We start from the raw sequence: 20088 nt of genomic DNA on the forward strand, positions 1-20088 counted from the left end.
CATTGAAATCACATAGAGGTTTCCCTTGTTGGATGGCCCAACAAATAAAGTTTTGAATTGTCAGAAAGATCAGATGCATACTTTGTGCCTAACACTTACTGTTAAAAAATTTACACAAGAATGTCTGTTGTGCTTTGACAATTCATTGAGTGTGACATTGCTATTCACAACATGAACAAAATCAGAATACATGTAAATTCAAGGCAGTGCAAGTTGACGAAGGGCTCCTTCAAATTTGATTAAACTAAACTAAGTAATTTTTGATTTAACTGCAGGTCAAGTGGAAGTACAGCACTACATCAGGTGTGGAGGACTATGATGAAGAGGTTAATGCCCTCCTAGAGGACGCTTACCAGAAGAAAAAGCTAAATTTAACACTTGATCTGGAAGAAGGAAGAGCAGTCATCGACTTCCAACAGATGCAGGAAAGATATAATCGAAGAGTGATTAATGTCCATCGTGTCGACCTGAAAAGTGGTAAAAATTTGCAACTGGTTGTTTTTGTTTATTATTTTGTAAACAAATGACTCGTTTGAAATATCAAGGTAATAGTGATATTCATACTTGAGCCACGTCAATTGTGAATATTTGGTAATTCAGGGTAAAAAATATGAAAAAAATACAATGTATTAAACACCCAGGCCAGCCAACCTGGCGTAGTGTTTGTAAAATACTCTGAACTATAAAAAGGTCAAAGAAGGTTTAATGGGAAGCACTTCAAAATTTCTTTTTTTTATATACCAAGCCGATTGCAAGAATTTTTGCATCATCCCAATCAATCATTGACCAAATTCTATGGCACTGACAATCTTGGAAAAGCTGGTGCTAAGGGTAGCAGGAAAATCCACAATTAACTTTTTGGACATTTCACAGGAAATAAAGAACAAATGCTTGTGTGCACTTACTTAACCATTCTTAGCTTATAAATGCAGCTCCTGCAACTGCTACATTGTAAAGCAGTGTTGTAGTCGAGTCCGTGACCTTCGAGGCCGAGTCCGAGTCATGGGTCTGCGAGGCCAAGACTGTGTCACAGCACGAGGCCAAGGCCAAAACCATCCATATTCGGCCTCGAGATCGGCCTTGAGACCTCTAACACTGGACTGATTGTAAGTGGACAAAGTGATTTTTGTTCTGATCGCTCCATGGCGAGCAGAGCAATGAGATTGAGCCCCAGATTAAACCTACTGAATTTACTAGGAGTTGTTACATACAAACTTAAGTTTCATGTCGGTTAAAACTGCAGTTTAAATTCATTGTGCATTTTATCTGCAGCTGCCAGATTTGAACCACCAAGTAACTGGATACCGATGATGAAAGGGGAGTCAACCAAAATGGTAAAGCTGACTGCAGGATCTGATGAGTACACAGCGGTAGAAACCAAGTTTCGGGCATCTATGAGTCCTTTCAACAATATTGTCGAGGTATTTATTACTTTCATATATTGACCAAATTCACCTAACATCATCACCAGAAATAATTTTTGTTGTGCTATTTTGACAGCCATATGAGCAAGACACTTCACCATAAGCTTCTCTCCACCCAGGGTTAAATGGGTACCTGTGAGGGCAGAGTTGGTTCTTGTGATTGATTAGCTTAGGGCGCTACGTACTTGGCGGCACAGGCTGTATACTCCCCAGAGGGTTGAGATGGTTTAAGGAATGATTTAAGGCCCTGTGACCAGGGCGACCAGGGGTAATAATGTTGATGCCCCATGAGCGTCACTACGTGACGTGACGGACCTGAGCGCTGTATAAGAAGCCACTATTATTATTATTATTATTATTATTTATATTCACTGTGTGTTTTGGTGTCAAAAGTTGTGGTGGATTTAACTGTACCCGTGTGAAAGTAATTGGAAAATATTTGCGTAGTACATTTGAAACGTAGTTCGACCATACTTTTTTTGTATGACTTGTAGATAGAGAGAATTCAAAGTCAAGATTTGATGATGCAGTATCAAGCCCGTAGAGCTGCACTAGAGAATCGCCTGAATAGAACTTATCAGATTGAGATGGTTCTCTACCATGGAACAGATGAGCAAACCTCTAAAAAAATCAGTACACAGGGATTCAACCGCAGCTTTTGTGGGAAGAATGGTAAGTTCATTTCATGTATAATTTACAAATAGTTTCATAATACATACGGATCAGCTTAGATTTTAGCTGGTTCAATGTTGGGTTAAGCACGCACTTAAAATAGTCACCTGTAAAACTTAATCACTGTAAAGCTTTTATGGTTAATGGCCTTAGCCTTCGATCCAAACCGGACCTGTTTCAGAAGCATACACAAGTGCAAACAAATAAATATCCGTTTATAGAAAAAGGGAGGGGAAAGGGATTTAGGGAATGCATCCAGAAAAAAAGCGGGACAGTTAAAGCCAATAAAAGTTATGGTAAAAACCCAACATGTGGTTTGTGAGTTTCGAAATTTTTTAACAATGTATTTGCGATAACGTGCAAATTGAAATGTGCATTAATGAATGCTGACCCGCTGACCCCCATCGCTTCTGATTGGTTTGGACTTTTGCTACCCTTTTGGTAAAACACCTCAATAGGTATTTATTTTCTCTTTTCCTCAGCAACTGCATATGGAAATGGCACCTATTTTGGTGTTGCAGCAAGCTACTCTGCACATGCTCAATATGCTAAACCAAATGCAAATGGCACAAAGCATGTATTCGTCACAAATGTTCTCGTTGGAGATTTCGTCAGAGGCAGCCAAGGAATGATCACTCCACCTCCCAAACCACATAATCCTGCTGAACTGTTTGACAGTGTTGTAGACAACATACATGCTCCTGGCATTTATGTCATCTTTCATGATGCACAGGCATACCCAGAGTATCTCATCAAATTCCATGATTTCGCTTCATTTTGAAATGTATTGAGATTGTTATGTTTTCCTTGAAAAATGCCACAATGAAGTACGACTGATGCTTGGTTTTGAAAATTGTAATCCTGTAAATAGAGCAATCATGCTGTATCATTGATTGGTGCTTCATTATGAGCAAATACCAATTTTTTCAGAATTTGTCATATTTTTGCAATGAAAATGCATGTAGTCTAAACATAAAAATCTAATTGGGGTGTAAATTGGGGTGTAAATGTAGTCTACAAAAAATCTAATTGGTGTGTAAATTAGTGCAACTGTTACTATAAAACCCTTACATATAGGGCCATTTTTTCAAAACAAAATCTCGCCTCAAGGACTTAGTTTCAATGGAGAGGTAATTTCTCAATAAAATATTTGATACTGAAAGAAAGTTATTCAGGTATCTGAAAGAACAGTTTTTGCAACAAGGGTGTTTTTTTTCTTTTTTCTGTGGCTAATTCGATGACCAATTGAGCCCAAATTTGTACAAAATGTTATTAACTGTTTTAGTGTTGGAACACACCAAGTAAGAACATTGGTCTTTGACAATTACCATCCAGGGCCTTAAAAACTTAAAGGCACTGGACACTATTGGTAATTACTTAAAATCGTTAACAAAAACACTTAATTGGTAACAAGTAATGGAGAGCTGTTGATAGTATAAACAATGTGAGAAACGGCACCCTCTGAAGTAACGTCATTTTCGAGAAGTTTTTCTCACTAAAATATTTGTATTTTATTTCGAAACCTCATAATTGGTTTTTTGAGGTCCCGAAATCAAGCATCTGAAAGCACACAACTTTGTGTGACAAGGGTGTTTATTCTTTCATTATTATCTCGCAACTTCGACGACCAATTGAGCTCAAGTTTTTACAGGTTTGTTATTTTATGCACATGTTATACACTAAGTTAGATGACTAGTTTTTGACAAATATCAAAAAGGTGTCCAGTGCCTTTAAACTTAAGTTTCATGTTGTGAAAGACATTTTATATTCACCAGTAGAATGCTAATGAGTGAGTAATATATCACTATTTTAGTTTATGTTTATAGAAAATTAGGCAACTCAAGTTTGGTAGGATAAAAATCAATTATGTATAAAATGTTAACCTGAACACTGATGAAGGTCGTTTGCATAGAAAATGTATTGTTTGTATACATTTTATTTGTATTCAGAATACATGTATAACACACTCAATGTAAATCGTATTCCACTTGATCTTTATCCATATTTTACGCAGAAACTCTTTTAAAATTTTCAAAAACAGACAGTAAATTACAAATGACACAATATATTCATAATTTGATATTATTTGAGTTTTGGGGGTAAATATTTGACCTTTTGAGCTCTATGTATTATAAAGAGTTACAACCGTGACTGAAAAAGTTTGATAAATTGAAAAACATGTGAATTGTTTGTCTTTTAAACATTTTCGAAGTACAGAATTAAGTGAAGCATCTTAAGTATATTGTACTGGGCCCAATTTCATAGAGCTGCTAAGCACAACAATCTGCTTAGCATGAGATTTCTTCCTTGATAAAAACAGGATTACCATTTGTTGCACATTGCTTTTTGGCTGGTATTCAGCTGTTGCTTGCCCATCCTGTAAAATCAAGTGGAAATATGGTTGGTAATCTTTTTTGTTTATCGAGGCAGAAATTTCATGCTAAGCAAATTTGTGTGCTTAGCAGCTCTATGAAATTGGGCACAGGAAGTCTGTTGTGCCCACCAATCATTTTATGCTAGACAATTAAACCTACCTATGTGTTACACTATGTATTTCGTTATATATGTTGTGTTTATTTATCATGGGTAACTACAAAAAATGCAACATTACCATTTGGTAAAAAACAGATTACAGATGATGACATTGCACATTCGTTTAAAAAACATTCTGGCTCCTAACACTCATAACTTTTGTAATTAAAATAGGGTGATTATCGGTTAAAGAAAAAAAATACTCAAATCATTAACAGATAAGAAACTTAGAGTGGAGTAAATAATAAACATTGTCAGTGGAAAATGGAAACAGAAGTAGCTACATGGTCAATGTTCTGTCCATTTCATTTTAGTACAATATGATCAACAAGATAGTGATTTAGTTTGGGCAATCATTAATACAAAAATACCAAGAATGAGATCTGGCAATCAATATAAGGAGGTTTAGCTGCGCGTTTACGAGAGCGAACACGTGAGTGAACGTGAACGTCAACATATTGTGTAGTTTCTAGGTGACGTCACCACTTTGGGCGTATTTCATGCTCACGTATGACGTCTGCACGTACGTACCTGAAGTGAAATATGGTAACTTCACGTGTGCTTAAAACGTGAGATGTTTACAACAAAATTTTGCCATTTTCACGTTCACGTTTTTGCTTGCGTAACGCGCAGCTAAACCTCCCTAATATTAGGGAGGTTTAGTTGCACGTTCCGCGTATACGTCAGAAAATTGTGCCGTTACAATCTCACGTTTTTAGCATACGTGAAGATACCATTTTTTTTAATGTCAGATACGTACGTGCGCGCAGACTTCATACTTGAACATGCAATCAGCCACTGTTGACGTTCACGTAACGTATTTGCTCGCGTAACGTGCAGGTAAACCTCGCTATATTAACACAAATACCAATAATGAGATGTTCACATCTGGTATTCAATGTGTGAAGAATGTGCCATTTGTTGTCCATATTTACTAATGAGAAGACACTATACGTCCAGAAGGCTAGGATCAGCAGCGGATTTCACGAGAAACATAGGCGCATTTTTTTTTAAACCGGCTGCTATATGTGCCCATTGAACAGCGGGGTCAGTCTATGCCCCAAGTTTTTTTAGGTTTTTTTGTACGGCAGCAGGCTAGCCATACAATATTTTGGCACCTCGCACATTGTACTTGGCATAAATAAACAGGGTATTTTTCAAGGCTGTCTCATTCAATCGGAACAATAGGAGACTTTCCAACGCTAGGTGGCAGCAGACATACCGGGTAAATTTCCATTGTTTACGTAGTTCTGAACATGCGCATAATTCTGAGAACAATGGATTTACCCGGTAAGTCTGCTGCCCTCTATCGTCCCAGAAAGTCTCCCATTGTTTATGTGACTCGTTCGATTCTGTGTATAATCACGGGATGAATTGGACCGATCAGCGACGTGATTGCGTGCGAAGGGGGAATCCCCGCATTGCACAACAGGTTGCGTTTCATGGTGGCTATTAATAGCTTCATAGTTATGGGATCGAACGTACGAATGTGACCCTTGCTTTATGTACATGTACGTGTGACATATTCTCTGTGCACGAACCATGCATGAACAAGAGAGAAATACATCAACCACAGCAATTTCCGCATTCATCGACGGCGAGTATACAGTTTTGCTCTCCAACCAATGCCACAGTAAATCGTGAAAAGAATTAGGTAGCTCCAGTAAACTTACAATCGGCTCTTTTAGTTTGTATATTCTTGGATTCAAAGTGTTTGCTTGGCATGCCAGTGTAGCAGAGTTTATTACCAGGCATACGTCACATACATGTATAGACAGACACTTCGTCTGTACTGAGTGGCTTCAGTGGTCAAGGTACGTTTGTGCAGGAGGTCGCCGGCGGAAGAAGCAGATGATTTTATCATGGAGGCTAATCGGAATCAAAATCGTCAAGAAGTTATCGTGAGTCTCCCTCTCATTGTGCCCAATGATGACAAGATTCAAGAGATCAAGGATAAGTTGGTCACTTATTTTCGGTCTAAATGGGGATGCTACTGCGAAGTGGAGTGCATTCGTCTATTTGGGGGAGATGCCTATTGCTCGTTGTATAGAGTTGTCTTTAATGAACAGTCTGGTAAGTTGAACTTTAATTAACAGAAAGTTGTATTCTGGTTTTGTCCACGTGTACATTTAAGTCGAGTGTTGTCTTCATACATGATGCATTTATTTCATGCCAACATAAATCAATACAGTGAGATAATAGTGCCCAGAAAACATAATAACTTGTACAAAATCATGAAAACTTGGTCCAGTTAAAATGAACAATAAATATATAATAATGTAACGCGTTTGTACAAATAAGGAGAAGCAAATGCTTTCAGTTCTTCTTCCCCATAAGTTCGAGTTAAGGTTTGTTTTTAAAGGCAGTGGACACTATTGGTAATAAAACCTTACTTGGTAAGGAGAGGAGTAATGGGGAGAGGTTGATAGTGAAAAACATTGTGAGAAACGGCTCCCTCTGAAGTGACGTAGTTTTCGAGAAAGAAGCCATTTTCATCGAATTTGATTTCGAGACCAAGATTTAGAATTTGAGTTCTCGAAATCAAGCATCCGAATGTGCACAACTTCGTGTGACAAGGGTGTTTTGTCTTTCATTATTATCTCGCAACTTCGATGACCGATTGAGCTCAAATTTTCACAGGTTTGTTATTTTATGCATGTTGAGATACACCAAAATGAGAAGACTGGTCTTTGACATTTACCAGTGTCCAGTGTCTTAAGAGCATTGAGAATTGACTTTGGGTATGGGTTATAGCCGAGTACAAATACCTTTGAAACGGAACTTCAACTTCTGAAGCTGCCATGTTCTGCTTTAATAATTGTTACCAATAAAAAAAAAATTAAAAAGGGATATTCTAAGAGCAAACTTAATTTCAACCCACGATAACATATTACAGTCCAGGTGATGCACGGATGATTTTCTCTCGCTGCATTTTGAACGATAATTTATGTGATGATGTAACGTTTGCAGTTCCCATCATGGGAACTCAACAAACTCCCACAAGGGGATTCGAACACCAAGCTTGCAACAGCCAATCTCTCCCATCACAAAACATTGGTTTCAAACGTCTATGATTATAAATTGCACATAAAATCGAGAAACTGTTATTCAGTAACTAGACGACAATACTTGGTTAGCATGGGGATTCAAACCCTCAACCATGTGATTGCAAGTCCTGCAGTCTAACCACTTGACCATGGTGACTTATTTGAGGACATTGAACTTAAACTGTTTGCAGGAGCTCCCCACAATAACTTGTAAAATCTCTTAACTACACAGGTGTTGGGAATGTGCTATCAAGGCCTGATCATGCGATAGTCGTCGATGGAATCAAGATTGCATTCAAAATTCAAACGAGCCAAGCACCCCCTGGTACTTCAATGTCTTCATCTTCAGAGGTGCCTTCAGATCATGACGATCATTTCTCCTTTGTCCATTTCCGCCAGGTGAGTTAGCATAAGATTTTAAAGGAACATAACAAGACAGAATTTGTTTTTGCTTAGAAAACAGTTGCTGGCAGTGCAGTAAAGCACTTTATGTAAACTGACAAACCTGGTAGAAGTCTGAGATCGATCGGCTACTGGGTCACGAGAACATAGCACAGAAAACGGTTATACATTTTGCATAACATCGATTCAAACAAAAAGAGAAGAAAACCCTCACTTATTTATTTCCCATCAACTATGACTTTTCAGACAGAAATATTTCGAGGGTTGTTTTCTACTATCATCATCATTAGACCGTGCAAGTTTTATGTATAGGCCCCAAATATGTGAGTCATATAGTCCCAACTAAGTCCTAAGATTAATACTAAGTTGTGAAGAGTTTGGTAAAATCGACGGCTGTATCTCGACAAAATGGAGATAAGATATTATAACTTAAAATATATAGTCATGGTATCCCTTTATATGCCGTCAACTAGAATCTACACTCTAAAACCTAATGAGTTGAATCCAACACTTGCATGAGTTCGGTGAGTGACTACACTTTGAAAGTGTTGAATCCCGCATTTTATAATGTTAAATCCAGCATTTTAAAGTATTCGGTCAGTAATTTAAGTGTCAGTTTAACGTTTAAAAAGCTGATCCAACAACTCAAAGATTTTTTTTTTGAGAAATGTTGAATTGAATGCTAGATTTAACCAGCAAAACGCTGGATCCAACACTTTCAAAGTGTAGTCACTCACCGAAGTCGTGCAAGTAATGGATTCAACTCTTCAGTTTTTAGAGTGTAGTGTCAAGAGTAGCACTGGCTATTCTCGATTTTCTTTTTCAGACCCTCTCTGGTACCTTTCTGAACTGTCTGATTGGTTATAAAGTATATGTTGATAATGTATGACTTGATAAAGGGAGACATTTTATAAAAATTACCAATTGAATCGTCATTCCTCAAAATTTGGAGTTTTTTTCATACACAGGATCCAAGTTTGTCTGGCCACTTTGGTTTCTTCCCACGAGCCCCACATCAAACACAAGGAACTGTATCTGGTATCTCGACACCCCAGGGAAGTACCACGGACACAAACTTTCCATCGGGTTTCAAGGGATATCCATGTCCTACACAGAGCAGTAGAAAGGAAAACACCCAACGCCTTTTTCCCAATCAACCTATTAAAAACCAGCTCGTTGGGGGGATGTTCGTTCGCCCTTTCCTTGGAGGCAAGCAGGATGACCAAATTCAAGGATTTTACCCCATTAGTTTTTCACCTGACCAAATTGACATGCCGGAGCAGACACTCCCCTTCACCCCAGCAAATAACCTTCCAGGTAATTCTTTCTCGCCCAATAATCCTCACCAAGCTCGGACCCCATCAACATCTGCTGCTGGTTTGTGTGAAAGTGCCACTTGTGACCACAGTGTTCCAGGTGTAACTAACACCGTTTCCGGACTGAACGTGGTAACTAATGAAGGACTTGCCATCAAATTGACCAAGGGAAGCATTGCTATGGAAACGGTAATCTATGTGTACATCTATTGTACCCTCAAGTTGTTTCTTTCAATAAGTATATGCCAAGTTCTTCTTGAGTCATCATTTGCACCCACACACACACGCACCCCAGCTTGTATACACCTGCAACCGTGGACCTCCTATTGTCCCTCTTTTGTTTGTACTTTGTTGCAACAGCTCCTATTGGTTTTGTACACGTTTTCCAACTGTGGACCTTTCCCCCAAACCGTGGATTCTATTGCAGTCCTCTTTTGTTATAAATGTCCTCGTTTTGAATGTGTATACCTACTCACCCGCACGCACATGTAATTGTGGGGTCCTGCTATTGCTGTTCTACTATGTCTTTTTCTTAAAAAAATTATTTTGGGGTCGAGGTTGAACAAAGAGTTCCTAATGTGGGGACCGATGTTCCAATGTGTAAAAGAACCCCACAAGTGCACTCTATGACAATAAGGACAGTTTCCTCGTGTTTCCATTGTTGCTCCTCCTTTCTAAAGAAAATTCTCTGTGGGAATGGGCCTACCACTTGATAAAAACAAATTGTGGGGTAGCATTGTTTAGTTGTTAAAAGTACCCAGTAACTTGGCGTGGCAACATAAGGACAAGTCCAAACATGACAAGTTTGTCTGTTTTCAGAAGAACTGTACATGGAACAACACGCAACCTTGTGGGAAACCTGTGTTTAATAGCCTATCTAACTTTGTCAAAACAGGAAAGAAAGTTGATGATCCAAGGAGTCATTGGCCACTCAGATCAAAGTATATTATGCTTCATTCATACATATCTAACCCTGTTAATTCTAATTTGTCATATTCTGTGTATCTGGTGTAGGTTGATGCTATCGTGAACACAACAGGGAGCGATTTGAACATGAAAAATGGGATGGTATCTCAGGCAATATTCCAAGCAGCCGGGCCCACCCTCCAGCAAGAATGCGATTTTTTGAAAGATGCTCTAGGTAGTGTAGCACAGTGGTCATTTATAGAAACAAGACCAGGTCGTCTTAACTGCCAGAAGATCTATCATTGTGTATGTGAAGAATATAAACAATTCAAGTCTGAACAGGTGAGACGTTAAAGGCAGCGGACACTATTGGTAATTATTCAAAATAATTATTAGTATAAAACCTTACTTGGTAACGACCAATGGGGAGAGGTTGATAGTATAAAACATTGTGAGAAACGGCTCCCTCTGAAGTGACGTAGTTTTCGAGAAAGAAGTAATTTTTTCAACGAATTTGATTTCGAGACCTCGGAATTAGATTTTGAGGTCTCGAAAATCAACTATCTAAAATCACAGAACTTTGTGACCAAGGGTGTTTTTTCTTCCATTATTATTTCACAACCGATTGAGCTCAAATTTTCCCAGGTTTGTTATTTTATGCATATAATGTTGAGATATACCAAGTGAAAAGACTGGTCTTTGACAATTACCAATAGTGTCCAGTGTTTTAACTAAAGGGCGTGATTTAAAAGTCGTTATAGACCGTGACTATGTACATAAATTCGGGGGTCTCCGTCCAACAAGCTTGCTTTTAAGAGACCTCCTCCCCATTTTAATCTCGCAAAACTTTAAAACATTGCTTTAAAACATGAAGGGAACAATAATCTCCCGCGCGTTAAAGGGTCCCATTGGTTGAATACGCACAATATTTACACCAGGCAGTCTTTATATTATTGCCATGCATACACAAATTTAAAAAAGAGGTCTTATACACAGCCTATAATAGTCAAAATTAACTCCTTTATGTACGCTGACAGGGTACCCAAAAAGTAACCCTACATGTTCAAGCTGTGACAATACGAAGAGGAGGGGAGTACTTGGAGGTCCCGAAAAGGTTAAAGTAACCATTACATGATGTCATAGAATAAGTTATAGTACCTTGAAACAACAGATAAATGAGCTATGCCACACGTTGTACCCTAATAAAACGATTTAAGTCCCCTTTTACTGGATAAGAATATTTAAAGGCAGTGGACACTATTGGTAAATACTCAAAATAAATTTTAGCATAAAACCTTAATTGGTAACGAGTAATTGGGAGAGTTTGATAGTATAAAACATTGTGAGAAACGGCTCCCTCTGAAGTGATGTAGTTTTCGAGAAAGAAGTAATTTTCCACGAATTTGACTTCGAGACCTCAGATTTAGAATTTGAAGTCTCGAAATCAAACGTCTGAAAGCACACAACTTTGTGTGACAAGGATGTTTTTTTCTTCTTTCATAGTTATCTTGCAACTTCGACGACCAATTGAGCTCGAATTTTCGCAGGTTTGTTATTTTGTGCATTTGTTGAGATACACCAAGTGAGAAGACTGGTCTTTGACAATTACCAATAGTGTCCAGTATCTTTAAACAAAAATACAAGTAGGTGCTTTAAGTTTCAATTTTAATTCTTATGCTTCTACAGTTACTAAAGCAGCTAGTGGTAAACCTTATGATCTCTGCCTGTAGTGATGGCATGACCTCAATGGCAATCCCTGCACTCGGAACGGGTAGACTGAATTATCCACCCGCTGTCACTGCTCGCTGCATGTATGAGGCAGCTTTTGAATTCAGCAGCCAACATCCAAATGGATCACTGAAAGATGTGCGCTTTGTTGTGTATGACAAAGACATGACAACTATCAAGGTATAACATTGTTAATGTCATCTCCATGGGCAAGCCTGTAATTACACGCAAGCTACGGAGGTCATATGGCCTCCGTGGACCCTGGTCATGGCCTTGGTGCCCTTCAAAAGGTTCCCATTGACTTAAAGATTTTCCAATGGAAGTGTCCTCTGCAAAATGAAAATGGCCTTGCCCGTTCCAAAATGAAAACGGCCCTACCCTTTGCAAATTGAAAATGTCCTTGCCCTATATCAACATGTTCGAAGATTACACAACTACTTTTGACTGAACCAACGGATAACCATACTCAAGGATTTGATTGCTCTGTTATTAACTGGAAGTCCGTTTTTTTTTTTTTTTAATACCCACCCGATGAAACCATTATCAACAACCACCAAATTGCAGAGCAGGACTTTCAACGATAAATGTTTGTAAGCAGGCTTCGTACCCGCATGCTTTCGCGCGCGCAAGCTTTCAAGCTCATTGTTCAGGGTTGGATGTCAAAGAGTTAAGACTAGTCTCATCTCGAGTTAGGGCGAATTACTCGTCGTAACTTGGACTAGCCTTAAGTTTTTAATAACTCCTAGGACTAGTCCTAAAAATAGGACTAGTCTAAGTTCTTTGTGAAACGACCCGTACCCAAGGTCTATCACATCCTTGCATACTCTACTCAAGTTTGGCCTTAGCTGGTAATCGAACCGCAATCACAGTATAAAAGAAAATGGACAAATAAAAGTCGATGCAGATTCATAATCATTCTGGTGTGGCTGGGTCTGTACATTTTTGCCAGGAATTGTTGGGTCATTAATATGTGTACGCAATTTGAAACACGACATCAATGGATTTCAACACCAAATGGTTTGTTTACATCCATATCACAGAAGGAATGTTTAGTCAGTCAAAATTTTCAAAATTCAAGCCCCAGAAGATCTCCGTACAGTGAAGACACGGATGGTGTCATCTGGGGCCAATTTCATAGAGCTGCTTAAACAAACCTGTGTGTGTTAGCACTGTGTGTGCTGCAAAGGTCGTGAGTTCGAATCCCACCTGAGCAATATACTTCGTTGTATATTGTTAGGACTAAAGTAAATACACCCTAAATGATAATGACTGAACCTATTTTATTGTTTTCAGCGATTTGAGGATGAAATTCAACGTCTTAATCCAACATCCTCTGTTACCATTGGAGGTGCCACTGGCAGAGTCACAGGAAAGACAAACAAGAAACTTAAAATGACCAGACAGAAATTACCAACAGGTAGTCTTAATAATTCGTCGGACCTTTTTGTAATTTTTTGTGTTCCAGTTTCTATGGTATTTTTCACCAAAGTCAAAAACAGATATCTTATTATTTTATACGCTCGATCCGCCAGACTCGCTCATGATAAATATCACTTTTTAAAAACATCACTGTTTTATTAAAGGCACCGTCGTATACATTTGGTAAATTTCAGAGACCAGTATTCTCACTTGGTGCATCCAAACATACACATTAAGTATAAAACCTGTGACAATTTTGACTAAATTGGTCAACAACGTTGCAAGGAACGAAAGAAAAAAACTTTGTTGCACAAAAATTTGTTTTTTTTTCAGATACCTTAAAAAGGCTTCAGGCCTTAATTATTTTATCATTTGAGTGAGAAACAACCTCTTTCCCAAAAACTACATTACTTCAGAGGGAGCCGTTTCTCACAAAGTGTCATGTATAATACCAACTGATCGCCCTAGCTCGTTACGCAGTAAGTTTTTTATGCTAACCATTATTGTGAATGATTACCAATAGTGTGCAGTGCCATTAAAACCAATGGGAACCCGAACTTTTGAGAAAGATAATTATTTCTGAAAGCACACAAAGTTGTGAACAAGGGTGTTTTTTCTTTCATACTCTCTCGCAGCTTCGGCGACCAATTGAGTCCAAATTTTTTACAGATTTGTTATTTTATGGATGTATAGAGATACACCAAGTGAGAAGACTGGCCTTTGACAAATACCAAAGGTATTCAACGCCATAAAAAAACAAAACCTGTGAAAGTTTGGACTGAATTGGTCATCAAAGTTGCAAGAAAAAATCATCAAAGAAAATCCTTTGATGCACAATGTGTGTGCTTTCAGATACCTTTTAAAGGCTTCCTAGTAAAGTATTTTATTACTATTTAAGTGAGAAATTTCCTTTCCTCAAAAAACTACGTTACTTCACAGGGTGCCGTTTCTCACAATTTATACTATCAGCAGCTCGCCATTGCTCGTTATCAAGTATGTTTTTATGCTTACAATTACTTTTGAGTGATTACCAATAGTGTCCAGTGCCTCTAAACATAGTTAATTTGTATCATCAATGTTTCAATACAGAACAACGCCTTAGAGGAGAGGAGATCACTCAACAGCCCTTTGCCTTTGATTTGAATAACAGCACTCTATCAGGTATGGCTGATTAAGATGAACAAGTTACGGACCTAGGCCCAATTTCATAAAGCCTGTAAGCACAAACATTTGCTTAGCATGAAATGTCCTCCTTCAAAACAGGATTACCAACCAAATTTCCAGGTGATTTTCAGGATTTAGCAAACAATAGCTGAATACCAGTATCAAGCAATATGCAGAAAATTTGGTTGGTAATCCTGTTTTTACCGAGGAAAAAATTCCATGCTAAATCTGTTCAATCTTTTTACTCTGAATGTCGGTATATTTTTAAGTAATGTTTTTTTCCGTACTCCCGTTTTTTTTTATTTTGTAGCTACTAGATTTGAACAACCAGTTCATTGGAAACCGATGAATCAAGGGGAATTGACCGAAATGGTAAAGCTGACTGCAGGAACTGCGGAGTACACAGCTGTTGAAACCAAGTTTCGATCATCAATGACTAAAGGTTTCTCTCAAATTGTTGAGGTATTTATTTCAACCTGAATGTACTTTAGGTTTGTTGTCTCAAATTGTTTGTAGCGTGCTTTTTTCTTTGTTCATATTCATTGGTGCGTTTAGAGGAATAGTATCTTTTCTTTCTTATTTTTTTAATTTTTTTTTTTTTGGGGGGGGGACGGGCTGCATCACATCATGGTCTTGGTGATATTATAAATGTTTACAAACCAAATAAGAAAGGTAACAAATTCAGCCAGAATACTGCAAAAGACCTTTAAGATCCAAGGCTATATACGGGAAACAGCCAGACTCACTGAGTTACTGGCACAAAATATATTAAGTTTTTTGTTTGCATGTTGTGAGACGCAACTAGCCCAAAGTTGAACCGAAGGTTCCGCCATGGTCAATAGCATGTTCCGGCGGCTATTTTGGGGTTAAACAAAGAAAAAATTACTCATATATCATGTGAGCTATCTAGCCCTGTGTTGGCAGTCTCCCTATTCAATATCTTTGTTTGGGTGCAAACCAGAAGCTATTTCTCTGGAGTGGGGGGGGGACACACAAACTGGACCCCTGTCAGAAACACATCAAGATGACTACAAAGGCTCATACGAAATCGAGAGCCAACCAGGACCAAGCTAAAGCCTCCGCCAACACACCCTGTCAGCGTGGTGTGAGTAGGCTTCTATCTTTACCGAACAATCAAATGAGAATTAGTGAAGACTCCTGCAGTGGAGTGAAAGAGGCTAGTCAAACAGAAGCCATTCAAATGTTCACCTCACATATCAAGTAATGAATGACAAGGGAAAACTGGGTAAATTTGTTAAATAATGTTTGAGATACCAAAGACTAAATTACTTGAATGTATAAGACATTCATCAGTTACGCGACGAGAACTTGTAAAGAAGAACCCTTGATGAGATCCGAAGATTATCAGCCAAAGGGAAAATAAGATCATCTTTCTATATGAAATGCTCCTGAAGTACACATAATACAGGTGTGAGAGTCATTGCTGACAAAACAGTCTGAAACTGGAACCAATATCTTAGGAGGTACATTCAAATGACAGCGTTTCTATCTTTTGGTAAACCCTGGAGTTATAGATTCAAAGGAAAGTTTGAGAACAGAATCCGCAGTGCTATACAGAAGGAGAAGAAAGAGCATGACTTATTTATGACTTTGAAGAAAACTATACAGCATTTTTTGTTTTACAAGGTAGACTTTAGAGTTTGAATTCAGACAAAAGTCTGAAATTTCTCCCTTTTTTTTGTTTTTTTGTTATGCAAGTCGCCCAAAACAAGGCTAAAAGCCACTCTAGGTTAAGGGCTACAAGGAAGAAAACATAGACAAGCAGGAACTCAGTTGAGCTGAAGGTAGGAATTGACATTCCTCTTAAAAGATGGAAGATTATAAGATGAATGGAAACATGCACCAGGCAAGGAGTTCCAAAGAGATGCAGTACGAGGGAAAAAGCTACTGGAGTAGCTCTTTGTTCTACATCTCGGAACAGCCACAGTATATAGGATGAGAACAAGCAGAAAGCCTGGTCTCGCGCTCAAACACACTGACAGGAGGAACAAGGTCGGATAGACTGGTGGAACATTTCCCAGCATGGAAATATCTGTAAAACAGGCAAAGGCTGGCTACAGACCTTCGGTGAGAAAGGGGTTGCAGTGTAGTTCCTACCTCTTCTCCAACCAGGTTTATAATACGCTTCTGCACTCTCATCCCTGAATAAATATATAGTAATGCTGGTTGTTTTGTTTTTGTAATGGTTTGCAGGTACAGAGAGTTCAAAATAAAGATTTGTTACTGCAGTATCGGGCCCGTAAAGCTGCACTAGAGATTCGCCTAAAAAGGTCCGATGTTGAGAAGGTTCTATTCCATGGGACGGATGAGCAAACCTGCAATTACATCAGCAGGCGTGGTTTCAACCGCAGCTTTTGTGGCAAGAATGGTTAGTACTTATCGTTTTTTATTAGTTTGTTTATTGTTAAAAACACATTGCAGCCAAAGGCTGAATTACATGCAATTTACAAAGAAGAAAAATACAATATTGAAACTCAGGCAGTCTGAGACGAAATTTTACAAGAAAGCACACTATATATAAGACAAACAGTCCTTAAAAGAAGATAATGAAAAAATAATTAATTAAAATTGGGTGAACCTCCAAAAATATTGATTGGTTGATACAAAACGAGACATAAGATCCAATGGTGGACTGAGAGGACAATATTGCACTATTTTCTATTTAGTAACCCAGTCATTCGAACTGCCTCTAGCTGCCGGGCAACCTCGGTAGTCTAGTTGGTAAGACACTGCTCTAGATTCGAACTGCCTCTAGCTGCCGGGCAACCTCGGTAGTCTAGTTGGTAAGACACTGCTCTAGAATTGCAAGGGTCGTGGGTTCGAATCCCACCCGAGTAACATGCCTGTGATATTTTTTCACAGGACTCGGGAAAGTACTGAGTATACAGTGCTAACACACATCGGTGTATGGGTAAAAACCAAAATTAATATTCTTTATCCCCGATGCAAATTTAACATCTATTATAACCCAGTCATGTAAGGCTTGTCCTAAATATGGTAGTGCGACACCTGTACGGTTTGAACTTGGGTTGATTTCTGAGTGACATTGATGTTTGAATAAACGCCATGTTGACGTTGGTAAAGATTCAAAGGCAGTGGACACTATTGGTAATTACTAAAAATAATTGTTAACGTAAAACCTTACTTGGTAAACCAGTAATGGGGAGAGGTTGATAGCATAAAACATTGTGAGAAACGGCTCCCTCTGAAGTGACATATAGTTTTCGAGAAAGAAGTAATTTTTCACGAATTTGTTTTCGAGACCTCATATTTAGAATTTGAGGTCTCGAAATCAAGCATCTGAAAGCACACAACTTCGACGACCGATTGAGCTCAAATTTTCCCAGGTTTGTTATTTTATGCATAAATGTTGAGTAACACCAAGTGCGAAGACTGGTTTAAGACAATTACCAATAGAGTCCAATATCTTTAAAATAGTCATTTGAAACATCATGTTGACGTTAGTAAAACTTAAACAACGGGTACTCTCGTTTTTGAGAAAATTACATTTATGTAGCCCTACTCATAATGTGTTCAATCTCTTCAAATGATTGTACACTTATCATATTTACTATAGTGGTTACTGACATTTTCCAGGGAAACTTAAAATAGAAAAACATAATTTTATAACCGACATTACCGAAATAACCATCACCACAACCCATTCAGCAAAGCTCAAAGCTGACCGAATGAGGGCAAATTATTCCTCAATATTGTGCCTGTAAGATTGAGGCAAGTGGTTCATAAATATTCTGCCTCTAAAATGAGGGCACGTGATTCCTAAATATTGTGCCTCTAAAATTAGGGCAAGTGATTCCTAAAAACGCTGCCTATAAAATGACTGGGCAGGTTGTTCCTAAATATTCTTCCTGTATAACATGAGGTCAAATGGTTCCTTAATATTCTGCCTCCAAAATAAGGGCAATTAGTGGTTACTATAAGTATGCTGCCTGTAGAATAGGGGCAAATGGTTCCTAAATATTATGGGCAAGTGGTTTCTAAACGTTATGCCTCTTAAAGACAGTGGACACTATTGGTAGTTGTCAAATACCAGTCTTGCTGTATCTCAACATATGCATAAAATATCAAACCTGTGAAAAATTGAGCTCAATTGGTCGACAAAGTTGCGAGATAATAATGAAAAAAAAAAAACCCGGAGTTGTGCGCTTTCAGATGCTTGATTTCGATACCTCAAGTTCTAAATCTGAGGTCTCGAAATCAAATTCATGGAAAATTACTTCTTTCTCGAAAACTACTCAACTTTTATCACGTTTATCACAATGTTTTATACTACCAACCTCTCCCCATTACTCGTCACCAAGTAAGGTTTTGTGCTAATAATTATTTTGAGTAATTACCAATACTGTCTTTAAATCAGGGCAGCTTATTCCTCAATACTCTGCCTCTAAAATGAGGGCAAGTGGTTCCCAAATAGTGTGCCTCAAATATATTTTGGCATGGAGTAAAAAAAACCTTACTATAATTATCACCTTTATTAATTTTACAATTTTCTGCCTTTCTTTTGCAGCGACAATGTACGGAAAAGGAACTTATTTTGCCGTCCAAGCAGGGTATTCGGCGTGCCCTCAGTTTGCTAAACCAAATTCATGTGGCACTCGGCACATTTTACTGAGCAAGGTTCTTGTAGGGGACCACACCATAGGCTATAAAGGAATACGTGATCCGCCTCGCAAACCACAGAATCATGATGAACTCTTTGACAGTGTGGTGGACAACATTACTACTCCAAGCATTTATGTCATATTTCATGATGCCCAGGCATACCCAGAGTATGTTATCAAGTTCAAGTGACAAGGAATCGGTATGGTACATTTGATCACTATTTGTGTGTGTACAAAATATTGCTATTTGAATTTGATTTCAAAACCTCAGAATTGGATTTTGAGCTCCCATTTTTGATTTCGTATGACAAGGGTGTTTTTTCTTCCATTGTTATCTCACAACCAATTGAGTTCAAATGCTCACTGTTGATGCTACTCTCACACTTGGGCGAATATTCTTGAGAATAAGATATTTGAAATTCGCAATGAAGTCGCCAAAAAGTTACCAATATTTTGCCCACAATACGCAAACTTTACCAACAGTACAAATGGCTTATTACCAATGCTTATGAAAATCGATGGCGAATTACCGTCTTTACACCATTCACTGAAAATTAGGAAGCGCTTCGTATCGCCCCTCTCACAGAGTGGCGAATGTTCGGCCCTTTCGGTCGGCCTTTTCCTTACCAATATCTTACGAATATATTACGAATGCTTACCAACGCTTTCCAATGTCTTTACGAATGTTGCCAACGCTTACGCACGCTTTACCAACGTTACCAATCTTACGAAAATCGACGGCGAATGACCGTCTTCGCAACATTCGCTGAAATTTAGAAACCGGTTTGTAAATTGACCGATCTTCATTATGAGGTGGGGAATAATTTGTGAACGT

At 38.3% G+C, this 20088-nt stretch overlaps 2 protein-coding genes across 2 annotated transcripts in view; both read left to right on the forward strand.

Moving 5' to 3' along the window:
- The window catches only part of LOC117294599, a 28864-nt gene extending 25400 nt beyond the window's left edge, over positions 1-3464 (forward strand). The window contains exons 17-20 of the mRNA XM_033777085.1: positions 276-477; positions 1273-1421; positions 1919-2096; positions 2579-3464. Coding sequence (XP_033632976.1) covers positions 276-477; positions 1273-1421; positions 1919-2096; positions 2579-2877 — 828 coding nt within the window. The 3' untranslated portion in view covers positions 2878-3464. The remainder of the gene's footprint in view (positions 1-275; positions 478-1272; positions 1422-1918; positions 2097-2578) is intronic.
- A 2704-nt stretch (positions 3465-6168) lies between these two features.
- On the forward strand, positions 6169-19573 carry LOC117295090 (protein mono-ADP-ribosyltransferase PARP14-like). The gene is made up of 10 exons (XM_033777658.1): positions 6169-6701; positions 7908-8074; positions 9046-9582; positions 10408-10641; positions 11986-12207; positions 13321-13444; positions 14536-14607; positions 14921-15072; positions 16825-16999; positions 19160-19573. The coding sequence occupies exons 1-10, from the start codon at positions 6491-6493 to the stop codon at positions 19441-19443; spliced, it is 2178 nt and encodes a 725-aa protein (XP_033633549.1). The 5' UTR covers positions 6169-6490; the 3' UTR covers positions 19444-19573.
- The last annotated feature ends 515 nt before the right edge of the window (positions 19574-20088 follow it).

Source organism: Asterias rubens, chromosome 9 (assembly GCF_902459465.1).
Source record: "Asterias rubens chromosome 9, eAstRub1.3, whole genome shotgun sequence".
NCBI lineage: Eukaryota > Metazoa > Echinodermata > Asteroidea > Forcipulatida > Asteriidae > Asterias > Asterias rubens.

Coding starts and splice junctions, on each gene's coding strand:
- LOC117295090 (XM_033777658.1), top strand. CDS start 6,491: ATGGAGGCTAATCGGAATCAAAATCGTCAAGAAGTTATCGTGAGTCTC. Junction 10,642..11,985: donor AACAATTCAAGTCTGAACAG/GTGAGACGTTAA, acceptor ATGCTTCTACAG/TTACTAAAGCAGCTAGTGGT. Junction 14,608..14,920: donor GAATAACAGCACTCTATCAG/GTATGGCTGATT, acceptor TTTATTTTGTAG/CTACTAGATTTGAACAACCA.